The sequence below is a fragment of the Dendrobates tinctorius genome, unplaced genomic scaffold, assembly GCF_039654945.1.
Source record: "Dendrobates tinctorius isolate UK_male_01 unplaced genomic scaffold, ASM3965494v1 ptg000189l, whole genome shotgun sequence".
Lineage (NCBI taxonomy): Eukaryota > Metazoa > Chordata > Amphibia > Anura > Dendrobatidae > Dendrobates > Dendrobates tinctorius.
Genome location: NW_027361856.1, coordinates 5,394,282 through 5,414,919, shown reverse-complemented (window position 1 = coordinate 5,414,919; position 20,638 = coordinate 5,394,282). Strand labels below are relative to the sequence as shown.

Below are 20,638 nucleotides of genomic sequence, written 5' to 3'. Positions count from 1 at the left end.
TTTGTTAATGCATGAAAGTTCCTCCTATCACAGGAACACATAATCGTGCGCATTCTTTTCCTTATCGGGTTGCCTAGCAACGCATTGTCGCCATCTTATTTTAGCACATGCGCATTCCTCACTACAACATTCAACCCACTTTTCTACGTCACGGCGCCTATTTACTTCCCTATATCAGCATCAGGGGAATTGTCGCGCCTGCGTACTCCCAAACCTTAGCCGCTTCTTTGCAGGCTCCAACTTCTTAGTGCACGCTAGTCCCCTTACCGCGCCTGCGCACTCCACAAACAACCGTTTCTTTGCAAACTATGATTTATAAATGTATAAAAATTCCTCCTATCACAGGATTATTTCATGAGAGCACCTATACCGCCATCAAAATGAATGGCACATAAATGCTTCACATTGTGGTCACCAATTGTAGGTAAATGCTCACTATCCAATCCTCAATTAAACCTATAGGCATAAATCTTACCCTTCTAAAGAAATGGGTTTCACAGTCATTTTGGGCATATTTCAATATTTACTATCCAGTTTTAGGACTTTCAGGATATTGAAGATATTAAACTTCATTAAGTATCCCCTTAAAAAATCCTCTCAACTATCCCGAGCGATCACTAAAGACAATGTACAATATTTTGCTCAGACTTGATACATCCAAAAGATACTTCTTCTCTTCTCTTGATCCTATTCCATTAAATTCCTAAGGTATTAACTCCGTGTTTAAACAAACAAAAAAAAAAAAAAAAAAAAGCAAAAAAAAGGGGGAACATAACCCAATAGAGAAGTATAGCTCCTTTTGGATTCCCTCCTGAGTAACCACACTACCCTTTAACCCCTATACAGGGATCTGGCTTTACGTGGGGCACAATGGAGCTTGTCCTCCGGGGCTCCATCTCATTGTATATGGGTTAATTAGTTTACAAAAAAGCCATGAAAGATAATTGTTCATTGAGACCTGTTGGTTGGAGTGTTCTCAGCCAAAATGACTGTGAAACCCATTTCTTTAGAAGGGTAAGATTTATGCCTATAGGTTTAATTGAGGATTGGATAGTGAGCATTTACCTACAATTGGTGACCACAATGTGAAGCATTTATGTGCCATTCATTTTGATGGCGGTATAGGTGCTCTCATGAAATAATCCTGTGATAGGAGGAATTTTTATACATTTATAAATCATAGTTTGCAAAGAAACGGTTGTTTGTGGAGTGCGCAGGCGCGGTAAGGGGACTAGCGTGCACTAAGAAGTTGGAGCCTGCAAAGAAGCGGCTAAGGTTTGGGAGTACGCAGGCGCGACAATTCCCCTGATGCTGATATAGGGAAGTAAATAGGCGCCGTGACGTAGAAAAGTGGGTTGAATGTTGTAGTGAGGAATGCGCATGTGCTAAAATAAGATGGCGACAATGCGTTGCTAGGCAACCCGATAAGGAAAAGAATGCGCACGATTATGTGTTCCTGTGATAGGAGGAACTTTCATGCATTAACAAATAATAGTCTGCAAAGAAGCGGGTGTTTATGGAGTGCGCAGGCACGATAAGGGGACTAGCGTGCACTGAGAAGTTTAAGCCCGCTGGGAAGCGGCTAAGGTTTGGGAGTGCGCAGGCGCGATAATTCTCCTGATGCTGATAGAAGGAGGTAAATAGGCGCCGTGACGTAAAAAAGAGGGTTGGATGTTATTAAGAAGAATGCGCATGCGCTGAAGTAAGCTGATCCTAATGCGTTACTATGCAACCCGATAAAGGAAAGAATGCGCACAATCATGTATTTTGAACGTAGGCATATGTGGTCGCATACTATTAATATGCTATGAGAGTAGGCGAGTAGATGATGTGAATGAATATAAAATAACAGGCTTGTCACCATAGTGACATACAAACAGGAAATGGTCATGGGCATACACCCGCCCATCTTTATGAGGCGGGAACACACTAAAGAGTGCATGCTATAAAAAGCAGATAAATGAACAGCCCAGTGATGGCATTTTTCTCATGTAGGCATAACGCTGTACTCAGTACTCCCCTGATGATCTGTTTGGTGAAACGCGTAGGGAGAAGGGAGCGTCACATGGAGGAACCCATGAATGTTAAGATTCGGGTGAGATCTTTCCATGATATACTAAATGACATAAAAAATCTGTAAAGGTGGTGAATTGTAGGATGCAAAGAGGAATGTCTTGATTTACACCTTGGTTATATATTATTACAGACTATTTATTATGCCATTCTCTAATTAGAGGTGATTATTTTATATAAGGCTGTTATTATGATATTTGTTTAAGATCATTGTTAGTGATGACTATGGTTGCTACACAGAAGTGGCACATAAAGGACAATAGATCTGTAAAATACATTTTTTTGGCACCATGAGAGTGTGTTTTTTCAAAACAAATTCACACGAAGCGGATACTCTGAGAGGGTGTCTATGGAGAGTTGGATAAAGACACCAAGGGTATACCGGTAGGGTGTTTAAAAATTTGGTCTTACCGCGTCAGATTGAGCGGTTTCTTGTAAGTGTTTGTCTTTTTGTACATGTACATTTTTTATGCATGGACTAAGTCCTTTTTAAACCTAATTTTGAATAAAGTGGATTAGTTTTATTTCTGGTATTTTTCTAGCTTGCTGGTGTAGATCTTTAGAAGTGGCCAGTCATCCGGTAACTACCTACTGTCCACAAAAATTTAGTATTCATCCATACAGCTAAGACGTTGTGTGCAAAATCAGCACGTTGGGCCTTATTTTGCTCCAGGTTTAATTTTTTTTTTAAATTTGTTATTGGCCTAGTTCAAGAAATTGCAAGGCTGATGCTCTGTCTAGGATATTTACTGAACCTGGACCTCAGGAGAGGCCTAACACTGACTGTACCATTCTACATCCAAACATTTTTTGGGAATGCTGGACTCCAAAGAATTTTTAAAGAAAATTAAAGATGGATGCCAAACTGACTTTTTTTTCCTTTAATTATCCCTCTAAATACCTTGCTCTTTTAAGGAGGGGTTTTGAATGCAGAACTAACCAATATATGTCCCCGATTCTTCTCGACTTGAAGTCCTCAAACTTGAGTGATTCTAAATTTGTAGGTCACCCTGGAGTAATGAAAACACAAGATCTACTGCTTTGTTCTTTTTGGTGGCCTAATCGTAGAAAGGATGTGAGAAAATGTTTCCTCCTGTTTAACGTGCACGGAACAAGACACCACGATCCTCACGTCTAGGACTCCTTCAAACTCTTTCAGTGCCATCCAGGCCTTGGGGATCAATCTCAATGGATTTTATCATGGACCTACCTCCTTTGTGGTGGATCAGCTCACAAAGATGGCCCATTTTATTCCAACTAAAGGGATTCCTACCAGTGAACAAACCGCAGAATGACAATGTCATTTGTGATGGAGATGTTCAGTTTACATCAAGATTTTGGAAAAACTTGTGTACAGCTTTAGGAGTGATTGTTACTTTGTCTACTGCCTTCCACTCACAATCCAATGGCCAGACTAAAAGAACTAACCAAACGCTTGAATAATACCTGCACTATTTTATTTCTTACCTACAGGATGACTGGCTGGGCTATTTCCCAACAGCAGAATTTACTTATAATAACTCCAAGTACATCCCAAAGCCCATTTTTTTTTTTTTTTGCTAACTATGGCTTGCATCCAGTATTTATTCCTAATCTTGCATTTAATACTTCGGTTCCTGCTGTTACAAACAGACTAAAGGGCCTGTCACACTAAGCGATATCGCTATAACGTCACTGGTTTTTGTGACGTTATAGCGATATTGCTAGCGATATCGTTATGTCTGATACTTACCTCCGACCGCTCCCCCGCTGGTTATCGCTGATCGCGCGAGAACGTCCTGGACCGTTTCTCGTCGTCTGCTTCCTGCTGGGGCTTCCTGCTGTGGAGACGAGCGACGCATGGACGCGGGCGGGAGGACATCAGGATCGCCTCGTCTGACAGGTAAGTAGCAACCCCCGACCCCTGCTATGTCACTGGTGAGATCTGCCTGTGTGGCAGCTCACTAGCGACCACTTAGCGATGTACCAGCGATCCTGACTGCGTCATAGCGATGCACCAGCGATCCGGACTAGCGATAAGTGTGACCGTACCTTAACAGAGTTGTAGAAAGCTCAAACAGAACTGAGATGTTACAAAAGAGCCAAGAAGATTATAAAGAAACAGGTAAACATCGCAAAGTTCCTCCTACCCTTCAGGTTGGTGACAAGGTTTGGCTTTCTTCCAAAAATCTGATAACTAACATACCATCTTCTAAATTGGGTCGAAAATTCATAGGACCTTTTTCAAATTTCTGCACAAAATAAACCAGTTTTCCGTTTAAATCTTCCTAGCAGCCTTAAAATTCACCTTGTATTCCATGTATGCTTGCTCATACCATTCAGTGAAATCCCATTTTCAGGAAAAACTCAACCACCTCCTCCACCAGAAAAAGGCCATAGTGGCTGAAATTCTGGACTCTAGAAGATTTAGAGGAAGACTACAATATTTGGTGCAATGAAGGGGTTACGGACCAGAAGATAATTCATGGGAGCCGGAGGGCAACGTGCAGGCACCCAGGCTTACAAGAGCTTTTCATCAGAGACCTCCAGAGAAACCAGCACCTGACAAGTCTAGAGGCCATCCTGGAAGGAGGAGAGTACTGTCAGGACTCAAACCCAGCATCTCTTGTGCACCAGGCAGCATCTCTTCCCTCTAAGCTATTCATCTCGCTGGACGGTTCCAGGGTAACACAAATACTTATATCTACAAGCCTCTAGTCAAGTTTCCTTTCACCGGCTCCTTCATTCTAAGATTACATTGCTGCTCCTGTGTACCGACTCCTTGGCTATCCCTGACTACACAACCTGCTGGTGCTGCCCCTAGTAGTTGCAATACCACTACTGCAACCCAGGGCAGTCCATAACAGAGGCACTGTGCCTGGCAGTTATCCTTGCTCTTCTGCCCGAAGACCTCCTATAAGACAGAGATGGGACAGGCAGTACATACCACTGTGAGGGGCGCTCTGCTTGGCAGTCACGCTTGCTGTTCCACTCACAGAACTATCAGAAGGAGCTGGGGCAGGCGGTACATACCTGAGGGTGGGCTTTGCGTCTGGCAATCATGCTTGCCTTTCTGCTCACAGACCTACTATCAGATGGAGCTGGGACAGGCAGTACATACCACTGTGTGGGGAGGGGGGGTGCTGTTTCTGGGGTCATGCTCTCAGACCTCCTATCAGATGCAGCTTGGACAGGTGGTACATACCACTGTTTGAGGGGACGCTGTACCAGGCAGTCACATTCTCTCTTGTACTTGCAGACCTCCTATCAGACGGAACTGGGGCAGGCGCTGGACCTGATCACAGCTCAGCCGGGGAAGGTTGATTTGGATCGCTACACAGAGAGTAGGTAAGTGACGCCCCTGTTTCTTGCCCTGGTTTTGTTTTGTTTTTTTCCCCTTCAGCGTCTCACACCCGTCTCCCTATTAGATATAAGTCCATAGTGAAATATAAGACTGCCTTCTATTCCTTCTATCTGCCGGTGGCTGCCGCCAAGTATATGGTGAGTATAAGGGACTGTTGCTCTGGTGGCCGTTGTGGCAGTCAGATGTTAATTGTCTTCTCTCCTCGCAGGCCGGGATAGACAGCGAGGACGATCACCAGAACGCCAAAACTATCCTGCTGGAAATGGGCGAGTTCTTCCAGATCCAGGTGAGGTGGGTGATGGTGGGGTACGGTGTCCCCAATATCTTCGGGTATTAATGTCCTTGTGTGTTACTAGGATGATTATCTGGACTGTTACGGGGACCCCAGTATCACGGGGAAGATTGGAACCGACATCCAGGACAACAAGTGTGGCTGGCTGGTGGTGGAAGCCCTGAAGCGAGTGACTCCTGAACAGCGGGATGTTCTCCAGGTAAAGAGGGGTGCAATCAACCCAGCCATACACTACATCACACCCCACCAGAGAACTGCCGTCTCCTCCACCGCCATACACTATATCACACCCCGCCCGTTATCAGACCTGGTGGGCTTCACGCCATCTCCCATCCCATGAATTAAAGGGGGTTGTCCGGGCTTTTCACATAATCTCAGTACATATCTGGGCTGCAGAATTTGACAATAAGTAATTTACTTTCTGTCACTAGTTTGCACGGTTTTCTAGATATTCTGGCCAGAACGTCCAAAGGGGGGGGGGGGGTGTTATGGCATTGAAATGAGAACTAGTCGTAACCTCCTACTCTACTCCAAACATGCCCTCTATAGCAACAACCCCACCCTCCATAGCTACAGGCCCTCCCTGTCCACATGAAGAAGCCCTCATCACACAGTAACAAATCCTCCCCCCTCTAGCAGCCTCACCGCAGAGAGCTGCTCCTCCCCCAGACACACACTGAACAGTTATCTATGGAAAGTGAAACTAGTGAGGAGGGAAAATCATCCTGTATTCTGGGCCATGCCATGATTACAATACATAACTCATTATCAGTAATTCCTTCCCTCACTGTCCCAGGCTGCTGGCAGCAGTGAGAACATGATGGCCAGTGATGGGGGTCTGCAGCTTCTAATCTGCACAGGGGATGGCAGTCACTGATGTAATCTGTTGTGTGACAAAGCCTCTGCTGTGTGAATGAGACAGCTCTGTGTCACTGATGTCTTCACACAGCAGCAGATTTGGTGCAGTGTATGTGCCAAGCTCCAGTGACCAACATCACCCACTGCCCACTCATTGGCTGGCAGTAAACTGCACCAGCACTCATCTCTATCATCATTCCAGCATTGGAAAGATCACAGCAGTGATCCTGTATTTGTGACAGCAGCACAATACATACACCCCCAACACTTCACACTGTTACAGCTGCTGATTGGACAGGCTGCTCCCATCAGCAGCTGTAACAGTGTGAAGTGTTGGGGGGTGTATGTATGTATTGTGCTGCTTCCACAAATACAGGATCACTGCTGTGATCTTTCCAATGCTGGAATGATAAAGATGCGTGCTGGTGCAGTTTACTGCCAGCCAATGAGTGGGCAGTGGGTGGTGCTGGTCACTGGAGCTTGCTGGGAGTTTGGTGGAGCTTCGCACATACACTGCACCAAATCTGCTGCTGTGTGAAGACATCAGTGACACAGAGCTGTCTCATTCACACAGCAGAGGCTTTGTCACACAACAGATTACATCAGTGACTGCCAACCCCTGTGCCGATTAGAAGCTGCAGACCCCCATCACTGGCCATCATGTTCTCACTGCTGCCAGCAGCCTGGGACAGTGAGGGAAGGAATTACTGATAATGAGTTATGTATTGTAATCATGGTGTGGCCCAGAACACAGGATGATTTTTCCTCCTCACTAGTTTCACTTTCCATAGATAACTGTTCAGCGTGTGTCTGGGGGAGGAGCAGCTGGGTGGTTCTGCTCTCTGCAGTGAGGCTGCTAGAGGGGGGAGGATTTGTTACTGTGTGATGAGGGCTTCTTCATGTGGACAGGGAGGGCCTGTAGCTATGGAGGGTGGGGTTGTTGCTATAGAGGGCATGTTTAGAGTAGGAGGTTACGACTAGTTCTCATTTCAATGCCATAACACCCCCCCTTGGACGTTCTGTGCACGGTTTTCTAGATATTCTGAAAACTAGTGACCGAAAGTAAATTACTTATTGTCATAATCTCAGTACACATCTGGGCTTCAGAATTATGTGAAAAGCCCGGACAACCCCTTTAACCCTTGCTTTTGTTACCAGGAGAACTATGGACAGGATGACACAGAGAAGGTGCAGCGGGTGAAGCAGTTGTATGAGGAGCTGGATCTCTCAGGGGTCTACACACAGTACGAGGAGGACAGTTACCAGAGACTGCAGACCCTCATCTCTCAGCATGCCAATGGTCTGTCCAAAGAGATTTTCCTGGGGCTGGCACGTAAAATCTACAAAAGGCAGAAGTGAAGGCATAAACTGTATATAACCCGCCCCCCCCATCCAGAGGGGCTTCTCCAGCAGGTCCTGAATAATGCCCTCTGCCATGGCTGACAGCGGGGGAGAGGGGCTGTGCCTGCGGCATGTTTCTGTATCAGTGTTACACCTTGCTATTCTGGGAGGTTTGGAACTCCTCTCCGTTCTGAGAACCCACAACACTGAAGACCACATCTGTAAATGGTTATAGCTGCGACTCCTGCTGGGTTAGATGTGAATGTGGAAATAAAAAAAACATAGGTTGTCTACAAGAAGTATGAGGCCATGTCTTCTGCAACGTTCAACAACACGCACTGGGGCTAAGAGCCTATGCCACCGATCACACATACTGAGCTCAGAAGTTGTCACTAGCCCCACCAAACACATGTACGGAGCACAAAATTTGCAGCTAGTGCCACCGATAACATACTGAGCCCAAAAATCATCAGTAGTTCCGCTGGTCATGTAAACTGCCCAGAAGTCGTCACTAGTGCCACTGATCACATACTGAGACCAGAAGTCACTAGAGCCACTGATTACGAAACCAGAGCCCAGAAGTCGTCACTAAAGTCGATAACATATATTGAGCCCAAGAATCGTCACTAGTGCCACCACTCAAATATACTGAGACCGGAAGTCTTCACCAGTGCCACATATACTGAGCCTAGAAGTAGTCACTAGTGCCACCGATCACATATACTGTGACCAAAAGTCGTCCTAGTGCCATCTACCACATATACTGAGCATACAAAAGACAAAATGAGAAAAACCCTGCTGTAATTAAATAAAAAGCAAAAGTGCATTTAAATCCCGAGTTCTTAGTAATACTGTATTTGATCAAATATAGCATAAAAGCCGTCCCACCATCGACAAGGTGACTCTGTGGTCGGGGCGGTCCTACACTGTCTAATATTAAAAACCTTATGTGTAAAAGTTGACGTCAATGTATGAATAAGGGCAGACAAAAGGACCGGGTCCCAATCAGTGGACACCAGTCAGGGGAAGCCTTTAAATACAATTTCCAGCTCAGAGGGAGGCCACACCCTGGCTTGCACAGAATGCAAAAATACAAAGAAAAAACAAAAAAATTGAGCTTGGTTTGTGTTGGTATACATGCAGTGTATAAATTATGTTCACATTGGCCATAAAGCACACAAAACCTACAAAAGACAAAATGAGAAACCCTGCTGTTTTTAAATAAATAAAAAGCAAAAGTGCATTTAAATCCCGAGTTCTTAGTAATCCTGTATTTGATCACATATAGCATAAAAGCCGTCCCACCATCGACAAGGTGACTCTGTGGTCGGGGCGGTCCTACACTGTCTAATATTAAAAACCTTATGTGTCAAAGTTGACGTCAGTGTGTGAATAGGGGCAAACAAAAGGACCGGGTCCCAATTAGTGGACACCAGTCAGGGGAAGCCTTTAAATACAATTTCCAGCTCAGGAGAGGGAGGCCACACCCCGGCTTTCACAGAATGCAAAAATATAAAGAAAAAAACAAAACATTGAGCTTAGTCTGAGTTGGTATACATGTAGCATATAAACACATGTTCACTTTGGCCACACACGGATGTCAACATTGACACATGACAAGGTTTTTAGGGGTAGCGATCACATTTACTGCGACTAGAAGTAGTCAACATTGCCATCGATCACATATACTGAGCCCAGAAGTCATCAGCAGTGCCACGGATCACATATACTGAGACCAGAAGTTGAAACTAATGATACCAATCACATACTGAGCCCAAGAGTCGTCACTAGTGCCATTGATCACATACACTGAGACCAGGAGTCATCACTAGTGCCACCGATCACATATACAGTCATGGCCAAAAGTTTTGAGAATGACACAAATATTATATTTGCACATGATCTGCTGCCCTCTGGTTTTTATGTGTGTTTGTCAGATGTTTTTATCACATACAGAAATATAATTGCAATCATATTATGAGTAACAAAAGGTTATATTGACAGTTAGAATGAGTTAATGCAGCAAGTCAATATTTGCAGTGTTGACCCTTCTTCTTCAGGACCTCAGCAATTCTCCCTGGCATGCTCTCAATCAACTTCTGGATCAAATCCTGACTGATAGCAGTCCATTCTTGCAAAATCAATGCTTTTATTTTGTCTGAATTTGAAGGTTTTTGTTTGTCCACCCGTCTCTTGATTGACCACAAGTTCTCAATGGGATTAAGATCTGGGGAGTTTTCAGGCCATGGTTTCAAAATCTCTGTTTTGTTCCCTGAGCCATTTAGTTATCACCTTTGCTTTATGGCAAGGTGCTCCATCATGTTGAAAAAGGCATTGTTGATCGCCAAACTGCTCTTGGACGGTTGGGAGAAGTTGCTCTTGGAGGACATTCTGGTACCATTCTTTATTCATGGCTGTGTTTTTAGGCAAGACTGAGAGAGAGCCCATTCCCTTGGCTGAGAAGCAACCCCACACATGAATGGTTTCAGGATGCTTGACAGTTGGCATGAGACAAGACTGGTGGTAGCGCTCACCTGGTCTTCTCCGAATAAGCCGTTTTCCAGATGTCCCAAACAATCGAAAAGGGGATTCATCAGAGAAAATGACTTTACCCCAGTCCTCAGCAGTCCACTCCCTGTACCTCTTGCAGAATATCAGTCTGTCCATGATGTTTTTTCTGGAGAGAAGTGGCTTCTTTGCTGCCCTCCTTGAGACCAGGCCTTGCTCCAAGAGTCTCCGCCTCACAGTGCGTGCAGATGCACTCACACCTGCCTGCTGCCATTCCTGAGCAAGCTCTGCACTGCTGGTAGCCCGATCCCGCAGCTGAAACACTTTTAAGAGACGATCCTGGCGCTTGCTGGTCTTTCTTGGGCGCCCTGGAGCCTTTTTGGCAACAAGGGAACATCTCTCCTTGAAGTTCTTGATGATGCGATAGATTGTTGACTGAGGTGCAATCTTTCTAGCTGCGATACTCTTCCCTGTTAGGCCATTTTTGTGCAGTGCAATGATGACTGCACGTGTTTAGAGAATAAATACAAATGAGTGGGCACCATCCAGCTATACCTGAACAGTATACTAATGCAGGGATCACCACATGCACGTAAATTAGATCAATAAACAAAAGGAGAAGAAAGACTCTGCATATATGTGGGATCACCACGCATGAAACAATTATATGAAAATATAAATTTTTATTGATTGCACAAAAGCAGCAAAAAACACCACACATTAAAAATTAAAAACAGACTAATCAGCATGTACACCGCTGGCTGCAGAATATAATGGCACTAAATATGGATCAATCAAGCTATTAATGAAGCTCCATGTAATACAGACAATACAGTGGGAGCAATAGAAAGAGATAATCAAAAAATGACTGGACAAATTATTATAACCCTGTAGTAATATAATGTGCTAAATGTATAACAAACGGCAAGGAAAACCAATCGATAATCCCTGATAAGAACCCAGCAGTGTTTGGTAAATACCTGATGGAAAGAGGTACAGAGAAACCTGGGTAACAAATGGAGCTCCTCATGGAGTGAAATCACTTATTTAACAAAGCAACTAAAGCTCAAAAAATGGAAGAGCTCATAAAGTGCAATAGTTCCAGACCCCAAACTGGAGTGCAATACATCACCCAGGAGCAGAACAATCAAAGAGTCCAGTCAAAGTCGCCCCAATGTCTGTGTGAAAAGCCAGCAGCCACAGCGGGGTACAGTGACCCACGCGTTCCGACACCACAGGTGTCTTTCTCCAGGTGAGTGCTAATGTTGCTTAGTAGAGCAGCTATTTAAGTCAAAATAATCACTGATAAATCTTTGCCAGGTGGCAGCTAGAGGCGTGCAGACGCGCAGGTAGGCGGATATGGCGTCATGAGTTTCAAGTATACTGCGCAGGCGCCGTCACAGCATAACAAACAAACATTGAAGTATAAGTCGAGATCTCGTGAGAGTTAGATGTCACGCGCATGCGCACTACAATCAGGCAGGTAGCCATAGCGCTATTTATAAGCGCCATCACAAAATGCAAAGCGGCGTTTATTTTAAGTCAAGGTCTCGCGAGATTTACAGATTTCACACATGCGCAAGTACGCCCTAAGGTAACCATAGCAATACAACCAAGTACTAACACATCATACACGGCGGTAAACCAAGATATCATAGGGCCCATACATCACATGTAGGCACAATTCGGCTGAACATATGACTAAAGCAATAGAGGCTAGACAAAAGTGTGAGCACTGTCATAGTCTCCGCTATGTTGCAGAAAACAATGGCTAATACACACATATTAATGTGACAAAAGGGCGGCGTTTGATAGAGATTGAGTCTCATGGACTTAAAGCAGCCCGTGCATACGTTGTGTATTTAAAACTATGGATCAGCATCTTATTATAAAGTCCCGCGCAGGCGCACTGCAATCAGGTAGGTAACCATAGTGCAATTTGTCAACATTATCACAGGCGTCCGTTGCAAGTCAAAGTCTCGTGAGATTTACAAATCTCACACATGCCCAATTAGGCCCTGAGGTAACCATAGCGATAAAAACGAGTGCTGGCACGTCATACAAGGCGGTAAACCAATATCTCATAGGGACCATACATCACATATAGGCACAATTCGGCTGGACATATGCCTAAAGCAGTAAAGGTTAGACACATATAATCTATAATAATAAATGACCTAAGCAACTTCCGGTTGTAACAACTTCCGTCCAGTTGTAACCGCTGACGTCACTGCACACCTCTTTCCATGTTAACCCTCAACACACACACTCCACTCACCTTTCACCATCTCCACTCACGTCCACTCACTCTTTCACTCCACATACGACCCTTTCTCTCACTCCGTCTCTCATACTCACGCCGTCATCGCCGCTGATTCACGATCCCCAACATCTTCCGCCGGCGCCATCCTGGATCCAGACGTCCTCCACGCCGGCGACATGTTCTTGCGGCGATGCCATTTTGGATCGGCAAGAACATGTCGCCGGCGAGGACAACGTCTGGATCCAAAATGGCGTCGGCAAAAACTCGCAAGATTTCGCCGACGCCATTTTGGATCCCGACGTCGTCCACGCCGGCGACATGTTCTTCCGGCGACGCCATCTAGACTATCGCGGGATTTCACGATACTCAAGATGGCGTCGCCGCAAGAACATGTCGCCGGCGTGGACAACGTCTGGATCCAGGATGGCGCCGGCGGAAGAAGATGTCGGGGATCGTGGAGCAGCGGCGATGACGGCGTGAGTATGAGAGACGGAGTGAGAGAAGGGGTCGTAGGTGGAGTGAAAGAGTGAGTGGAGATGGTGAGAGGAGTGTGTGTTGAGGAGTGTGTGTGTGTTGAGGGTTAACATGGCAAGAGGTGTGATGCTATCGCATCCTCCCGATGCGATAGCATCGGGCCATAATCTAGTTAGAATATAAGCGCTGTCATAGTATCCGCTAAGTTGCGGAAAACGATGGCTAAGAATGATAAAGGACGGTTTAATATATACATATTAATGCGACAGAAAGGGCGGCGCTTGATAGAGGTTAATTCTCATGGACTTAATACAGCCCGTACTAACGTTGTATATTTGTAACTATGAGTCAAAAACTTATTAAAGAGACCCACGCAAACGCATTGCAAACAGGCAGGTGACCATTTCTATTGCTCCCACTGTATTGTCTGTATTACATGGAGCTTCATTAATAGCTTGATTGATCCATATTTAGTGCCATTATATTCTGCAGCCAGCGGTGTACATGCTGATTAGTCTGTTTTTAATTGTTTTTAATGTGTGGTGTTTTTTGCTGCTTTTGTGCAATCAATAAAAATTTATATTTTCATATAATTGTTTCATGCGTGGTGATCCCACATATATGCAGAGTCTTTCTTCTTCTTTTGTTTAGTGTTTCTTTAGAGATAACCATGGTTAACAGAAGAGAAACTGATGCCAAGCACCAGCCTCCTTTTAAAGTGTCCAGTGGTGTCATTCTTACTTAATCATGACAGATTGATCTCCAGCCCTGTCCTCATCAACACCCACACCTGTGTTAATGGAGCAATCACTGAAACGATGTTAGCTGGTCCTTTTAAGGCAGGGCTGCAATGATGCTGAAATGTGTTTTGGGGGATAAAGTTAATTTTCTAGGCAAATATTGACTTTGCAAGTAATTGCTGTTAAGCTGATCACTCTTTATAACATTCTGGAGTATATGCAAATTGCCATTAGAAAAAATGAAGCAGTAGACTTTGTAAAAATTAATATTTGTGTCATTCTCTAAACTTTTGGCCATGACTGTATAGAGCCCAAAAGTTGTCCCTAGTGCCACCGATCACTAATACTGAGCCCAAAAGTCATCATTAGTGCCAACGATCATACAGTTGTGGCCCAAAGTATTGACACCCCTGCAATTCTGTCAGATAATACTCAGTTTCTTCCTGAAAATGATTGCAAACACAAATTCTTTGGTATTATTATCTTCATTTAATTTGTCTTAAATGAAAAAACACAAAAGAGAATGAAGCAAAACATTAATCATTTCACACAAAACTCCAAAAATGGGCCAGACAAAAATATTGGCACCCTCAGCCATTGCTGGCCACCTTAGAAGTCTCCAGTGCTTTCTCTCAAACCATTTTCTAGTGCTTTTTGAAGTGTGTTTTGGGTCATTGTCCTGCTGGAAGACCCATGACCTCTGAGGGAGACCCAGCTTTCTCACACTGGGCCTTACATTATGCTGCAAAATTTGTTGGTAGTCTTCTGACTTCATAATGCCATACACACGGTCAATCAGTCCAGTGCCAGAGGCAGCAAAGCAACCCCAAAACATCAGGGAACCTCCGCCATGTTTGACTATAGGGACCGTGTTCTTTTCTTTGAATGCCTCTTTTTTTTCTCCTGTAAACTCCATGTTGATGCCTTTGCCCAAAAAGCTCTAGTTTGGTCTCATCTGACCAGAGAACATTCTTCCAAAACGTTTTAGGCTTTTTTAGGTAAGTTTTGACAAACTCCAGCCTGGCTCTTTTATGTCTCGGGGTAAGAAGTGGGGTCTTCCTGGGTCTCCTACCATACAGTCCCTTTTCATTCAGACGCCGACGGATAGTACGGGTTGACACTGTTGTACCCTCGGACAGCAGGGCAGCTTGAACTTGTTTGGATGTTAGTCGAGGTTCTTTATCCAACATCCGCACAATCTTGCGTTGAAATCTATTGTCAATTTTTCTTTTCCGTCCACATCTAGGGAGATTAGCCACAGTGCCATGGGCTTTAAACTTCTTGATGACACTGCGCACGGTAGACACAGGAACATTCAGGTCTTTGGAGATGGACTTGTAGCCTTGAGATTGCTCATGCTTCCTCACAATTTGGTTTCTCAAGTCCTCAGACAGTTCTTTGGTCTTCTTTCTTTTCTCCATGCTCAATGTGGTACACACAAGGACACAGGACAGAGGTTGAATCAACTTTAATCCATGTCAACTGGCTGCAAATGTGATTTAGTTATTGCCAACACCTGTTAGATGCCACAGGTAAGTTACAGGTGCTGTTAATTGCACAAATTAGAAAAGCATCACATGATTTTTCGAACAGTGCCAATACTTTTGTCCACCCTCTTTTTTATGTTTGGTGTGAAATTATATCCAATTTGACTTTAGGACAATTCTTTTTGTGTTTTTTCATTTAAGACAAATTAAATGAAGGTAATAATACCAAAGAATTTGTGTTTGCAATCATTTTCAGGAAGAAACTGAGTATTATCTGACAGAATTGCAGGGGTGTCAATACTTTTGGCTACAACTGTATATACCGAGTGTAGAAGTCATCACTAGTGCCACCGATCACATATACTGAGCCCAAAAGTCATCACTAATGCCACTGATCACATATACTGAGCACAGAAGTCATCACTAGAGCCATAGATAACATATACTGAGCCCAGAAGTTGTCACTACTGACACCGATCACATATACTGAGCCCAAAAGTTGTCACTAGATCCAAAAATCACATAAACTGTACTCAAGTCAACAATAGTGCTTCTGATCACATACACTGTGCCTAAAAGTCATGACTAGTGGCACTGTCACATATTTTGAGACCAGAAGTCATCACTATGGGTAGGGATCACATTTACTAAGACGAGAAGTAGTCAACATTGCCACCAATCACATTTTCTGAGCCCAAAATTCGTCACTAGTACCTCCGATCACAAACTGCCCAAAAGTTGTCAGTAGTGCCACCGATCACATATCCTGATCCCAGAAGTCGTCACTAGTGCCACCGATCATATATACTGAGTGTAGAAGTCATCAGTAGTTCCACCGATCACATATACTGAGCCCAGAAGTCATCTCTAGAGCCACCAATTACATATACTGAACCCAGAAGTTGTCAATAGATCCAACGATCACATAACACTGATCACATATATTGAGACCAGAAGTCATCACTAATGCCACCAATTACATATACTGAGCCCAAAATTTGTCACTAGTGCTAACAATCACATAAACTGTGCCCAAAAGTTGTCACTAGTGCCACCGATCACATATACTGAGCCCAGAAGCCCGATCAAATATACTGAGCCTAGATGTCGTCATTACTGCCACTGGTCATATTTACTGAGCCCAGAAGTCGTCACTATTGCCTCCGATCACACATACAGTGCCTTGCAAAAGTATTCAGCCCCCTGGAACTTTTCAACCTTTTCCCGCATATCATGCTTCAAACATAAAGATACCAAATGTAAATTTTTGGTGAAGAATCAACAAGTGGGACACAATTGCGAAGATGAACAAAATTTATTGGTTATTTAAAATTTTGTGGAAATTCAAAAACTGAAAAGTGGGGCGTGCAATATTATTCGGCCCCTTTACTTTCAGTGCAGCAAACTCACTCCAGAAGTTCATTGTGGATCTCTGAATGATCCAATATTGTCCTAAATGACTAATGATGATAAATATAATCCACCTGTGTGTAATCAAGTCTCCGTATAACTGCACCTGCTCTGTGATAGTCTCAGGGTTCTGTTTGACGCACAGAGAGCATCATGAAGACCAAGGAATACAACAGGCAGGTCCGTGATACTGTTGTGGAGAAGTTTAAAGCCGGATTTGGATACAAAATGATTTCCAAAACTTTAAACATCCCAAGGAGCACTGTGCAAGTGATCATATTGAAATGAAAGGAGTATCATACCACTGGAAATCTACCAAGACCCGGCCGTGCCTCTAAACTTTCATCTCAAACAAGGAGAAGACTGATCAGAGATGCAGCCAAGAGGCCCATGATCACTCTGGATGAACTACAGAGATCTACAGCTGAGGTGAGACAGTCTGTCCATAGGACAACAATCAGTCGTACACTGCACAACTCTGGCCTTTATGGAAGAGTGGCAAGAAGAAAGCCTTTTCTCAAAGATATCCATAAAAAGTGTCGTTTAAAGTTTGCAACAAGCCACCTGGGAGACACACCAAACATGTGGAAGAAGGTGCTCTGGTCAGATGAAACCAAAATCGCACTTTTTGGCAACAATGCCAAACGATATGTTTGGCGTAAAGGCAACACAGCTCATCACCCTGAACACACCATCCCCACTGTCAAACATGGTGGTGGCAGAATCATGGTTTGGGCCTGCTTTTCTTCAGCAGGGAGAGGAAAGGTGGTTAAAATTGATGGAAGCTGGATAGAGCCAAATACAGGACCATTCTTGAAGAAAACCTGTTGGAGTCTGCAAAAGGCCTGAGACTGGGATGGAGATTTGTCTTCCAACAAGACAATGATCCCAAACATAAAGCAAAATCTACAATGGAATGGTTCACAAATAAACGTATCCAGGTGTTAGAATGGCCAAGTCAAAGTCCAGAGCTGAATCCAATTGAGAATCTGTGGAAAGAGCTGTTCACAAACGATCTCCATCAAACCTCACTGAGCTCGAGCTGTTTGCCAAGGAAGAATGGGCAAGAATTTCAGTCTCTCGATGTAGAAAATTGATAGAGACATACCCCAAGCGACTTGCAGCTGTAATCGCAGCAAAAGGTGGCGCAACAAAGTATTAAGTTAAAGGGGCCGAATAATATTTGAATTTCCACAAAAATTTAAAATAACCAATAAATTTCGTTCAACTTCACAATTGTGTCCCACTTGATGTTGTTTCTTCACCAAAAATTTACATTTGATATCTTTATGTTTTGAAGCATGATATGTGGCAAAAGGTTGAAAAGTTCCGGGGGGCCGAATATTTTCGCAAGGTACTATACTAAGCCCAGAAGTCGTCACTAGTGCCACTGATTACATACACTGAGTCCAGAAGTCACTGATGCCACCAATCGCATATATTGAGTCCAGAAGATGTCACTCATGCCATCGATCACATATATTGAGCCTAGAAGTCGTCAATAGTGCCTCCAATCATATGAACTTAGCTCAAGTCTTCCCTAGTGCCACCGATCACATATACTGTGCCCAGAAATCGTCACTAGTGCCATCAATCATGTATACTGAGCCCAGATGTTGTCACTAGTGCCACCGATCACATATACTGAACTTAGAAGTCTTCACTAGTGCCACTGACCACATATACTGAGCCAAGAAGTAGTTAATAGGTCCAATGATCACATATTGAGTCCAGATGTCGTCACCAGAGCCACCAGTCAAATATACTGAGTCCAGAAGTCGTCACTAGTGTCACTGATCACATATCCTGAGCCTAGAAGTCATCACTATTGCCACTGAACACATATACTGCGCCCAGAAGTCGTCACTAAAGCCAATCCCATATAGTGAGCCCTGAAGGCATCACTAGTGCGACCGATTACATATACTGAGTCTATAAGTCATCATTACTGCCATCAATCACATATACTGAGCCCAGAATTTGTCATTAGTGCCAACGATCACATATACTGAGCCTCGAAGTCGTCACTAGTGCCACTAATCACATATACTGAGCCCAGAATTCGTCAGATGTGCCACCGATCACATACTGAGCCTAGAAGTCATCACTAGTAGCATTGATTACATATACTGAGCCCAGAGGTCGTCAGTAGTGCCTCCAATCACATATACTGGATGGTGCTTCCTCATCCCAACGCACGTTTCGCTGTCGCTTCCGGGGGTATACCGGTTGAGGGTGCTCCAGGAGTTCCACGATTCTGCTCTTAGTGGGCATCCTGGAATCTCAGCCACTCGTAGAACTATTGCTAGGCTGCTTTGGTGGTCCTCTTTGGCTTGTGAGGTTGCCGTGTTCGTGTCTTCCTGTGATACTTGTGCCTGTGCTAGAAGCTCTTATAACCGGCCGGCCAGGGAATTGGTGCCATTGCCAATTCTGGATAGACCTTGGACTCATTTGTCCATGGACTTTATCACTGAGCTCCCTCCTTCCAATGGCAAAACTGTGGACTGGGTGGTGGTGGATAGATTCAGTAAACAGGCGCATTTTGTACTTTTGGCGGGACTGCCTAATGCTGAAACACTTTCTAGGTTGTTTGTTGAGCACGTGGTGCGATTGCATGGTGTGCCTTTGAATGTGGTTTCAGATGGGGGGGCTACAATTTTTGTCCAAATTCTGGAGGGCGTTTTGCAAAAGGTTAGGTATTACTTTGGCCTTCTCCTCAGCCTATTATCCTGAAACCAGTGGTCAGACGGAGAGGACCAATCAGTCTCTTGAACAAATTTTGCAGTGTCTTGCCACATCCCAGCACAATGATTGTTGTTCTTTGTTACCAGTGGCGGAGTTTGCCTTTAATCATCTAATTAATCAGTCCACGGGCACCTCTCTGTTCTTTTGTAATTATGGCTTTCACCCCCATTTTGGTGAGTTTTCCAGGATGGACTCGGGGTTTCCAGGAGCTGATTCGGCCATTCAGCGGTGAAGGGCGGTATGAAGTGAGGTCCAAAGGAACTTTGGGGATGTTCAAGGCAAACAAACAGTTTGCGGATAAGCGACGATCTACAGGACCCATATTCCTGGTGGGAAATAAAGTATCGTTGTCGACCAAGAACATTCGGCTCAAAGTGCCTTCCACTAAGATAGGTCTCAGGTTTATACGTCCTTATGAGGTAATTCAGGTTGTCAATCCAGTTGCCTTTCGCTTACGTCTGCCTCAGTTGTTTCGGATCCCCAATGTGTTCCATAAGTCTCTCCTGAAGCCATTTGTACCTTCCGCTGATGGGTCTCCATCCCCTCCGGTTCCTGTGGGTGCGCAGATGGAGTATGAGGTGGAACGGATTGTGGATTCGCACATGGTCCGTAGTTCGCTGAAGTATTTGACCCATTGGAGGGGTTACGGTCCTGAGGATTGATCCCGGGTCCTGGCGCGATTGGTTCATTCCGATCCATTGGTTTGGGCGTTTTCATGCGTGATATCCTGGGAACCCCCCCCCCTTGAGAAGAGGGTACTGTCATGATCCAGATCGGCTTTTGAGTCCTGTTTTCCCTTTATCCCGGTCTGGTCATGTCGAAAGGTAACCTTTCTCAGCCTCTCTCTGGGTTATAGTTGATTATTCATTATTCATCGCCGTTGCTTCCTGCAGTCCATGTCAGTTATAATTTTTGCCTACTGCTGCTGTAGCTGACTCTGATTGCTCTTGCTGCATTTTCTGTCTGAACCCGTGTCTCTGTTTTCCCCTATTCACATCTTGACTCAGTGTTTCCCTTTAGTGTGCTGACTCCCTGGTTTTGACTTGGCTGGTATCCTGAATAGTGATAGGCAAGCACTAAAATGCTCGGGTCGAGGAAATTGGA

At 44.4% G+C, this 20,638-nt stretch overlaps 1 protein-coding gene across 4 annotated transcripts in view; it reads left to right on the top strand.

Annotated features, from left to right (window-relative positions):
• Positions 1–8,745, top strand: part of LOC141055651 (farnesyl pyrophosphate synthase-like) — a 51,769-nt gene extending 43,024 nt beyond the window's left edge. For all 4 annotated transcript variants that reach the window (XM_073552316.1, XM_073552315.1, XM_073552314.1 and 1 more), the window contains exons 6-10: positions 5,312–5,400; positions 5,481–5,553; positions 5,625–5,702; positions 5,773–5,907; positions 7,725–8,745. In XM_073552316.1, coding sequence (XP_073408417.1) covers positions 5,312–5,400; positions 5,481–5,553; positions 5,625–5,702; positions 5,773–5,907; positions 7,725–7,925 — 576 coding nt within the window. In that variant the 3' untranslated portion in view covers positions 7,926–8,745. The remainder of the gene's footprint in view (positions 1–5,311; positions 5,401–5,480; positions 5,554–5,624; positions 5,703–5,772; positions 5,908–7,724) is intronic.
• Positions 8,746–20,638: the final 11,893 nt, after the last annotated feature.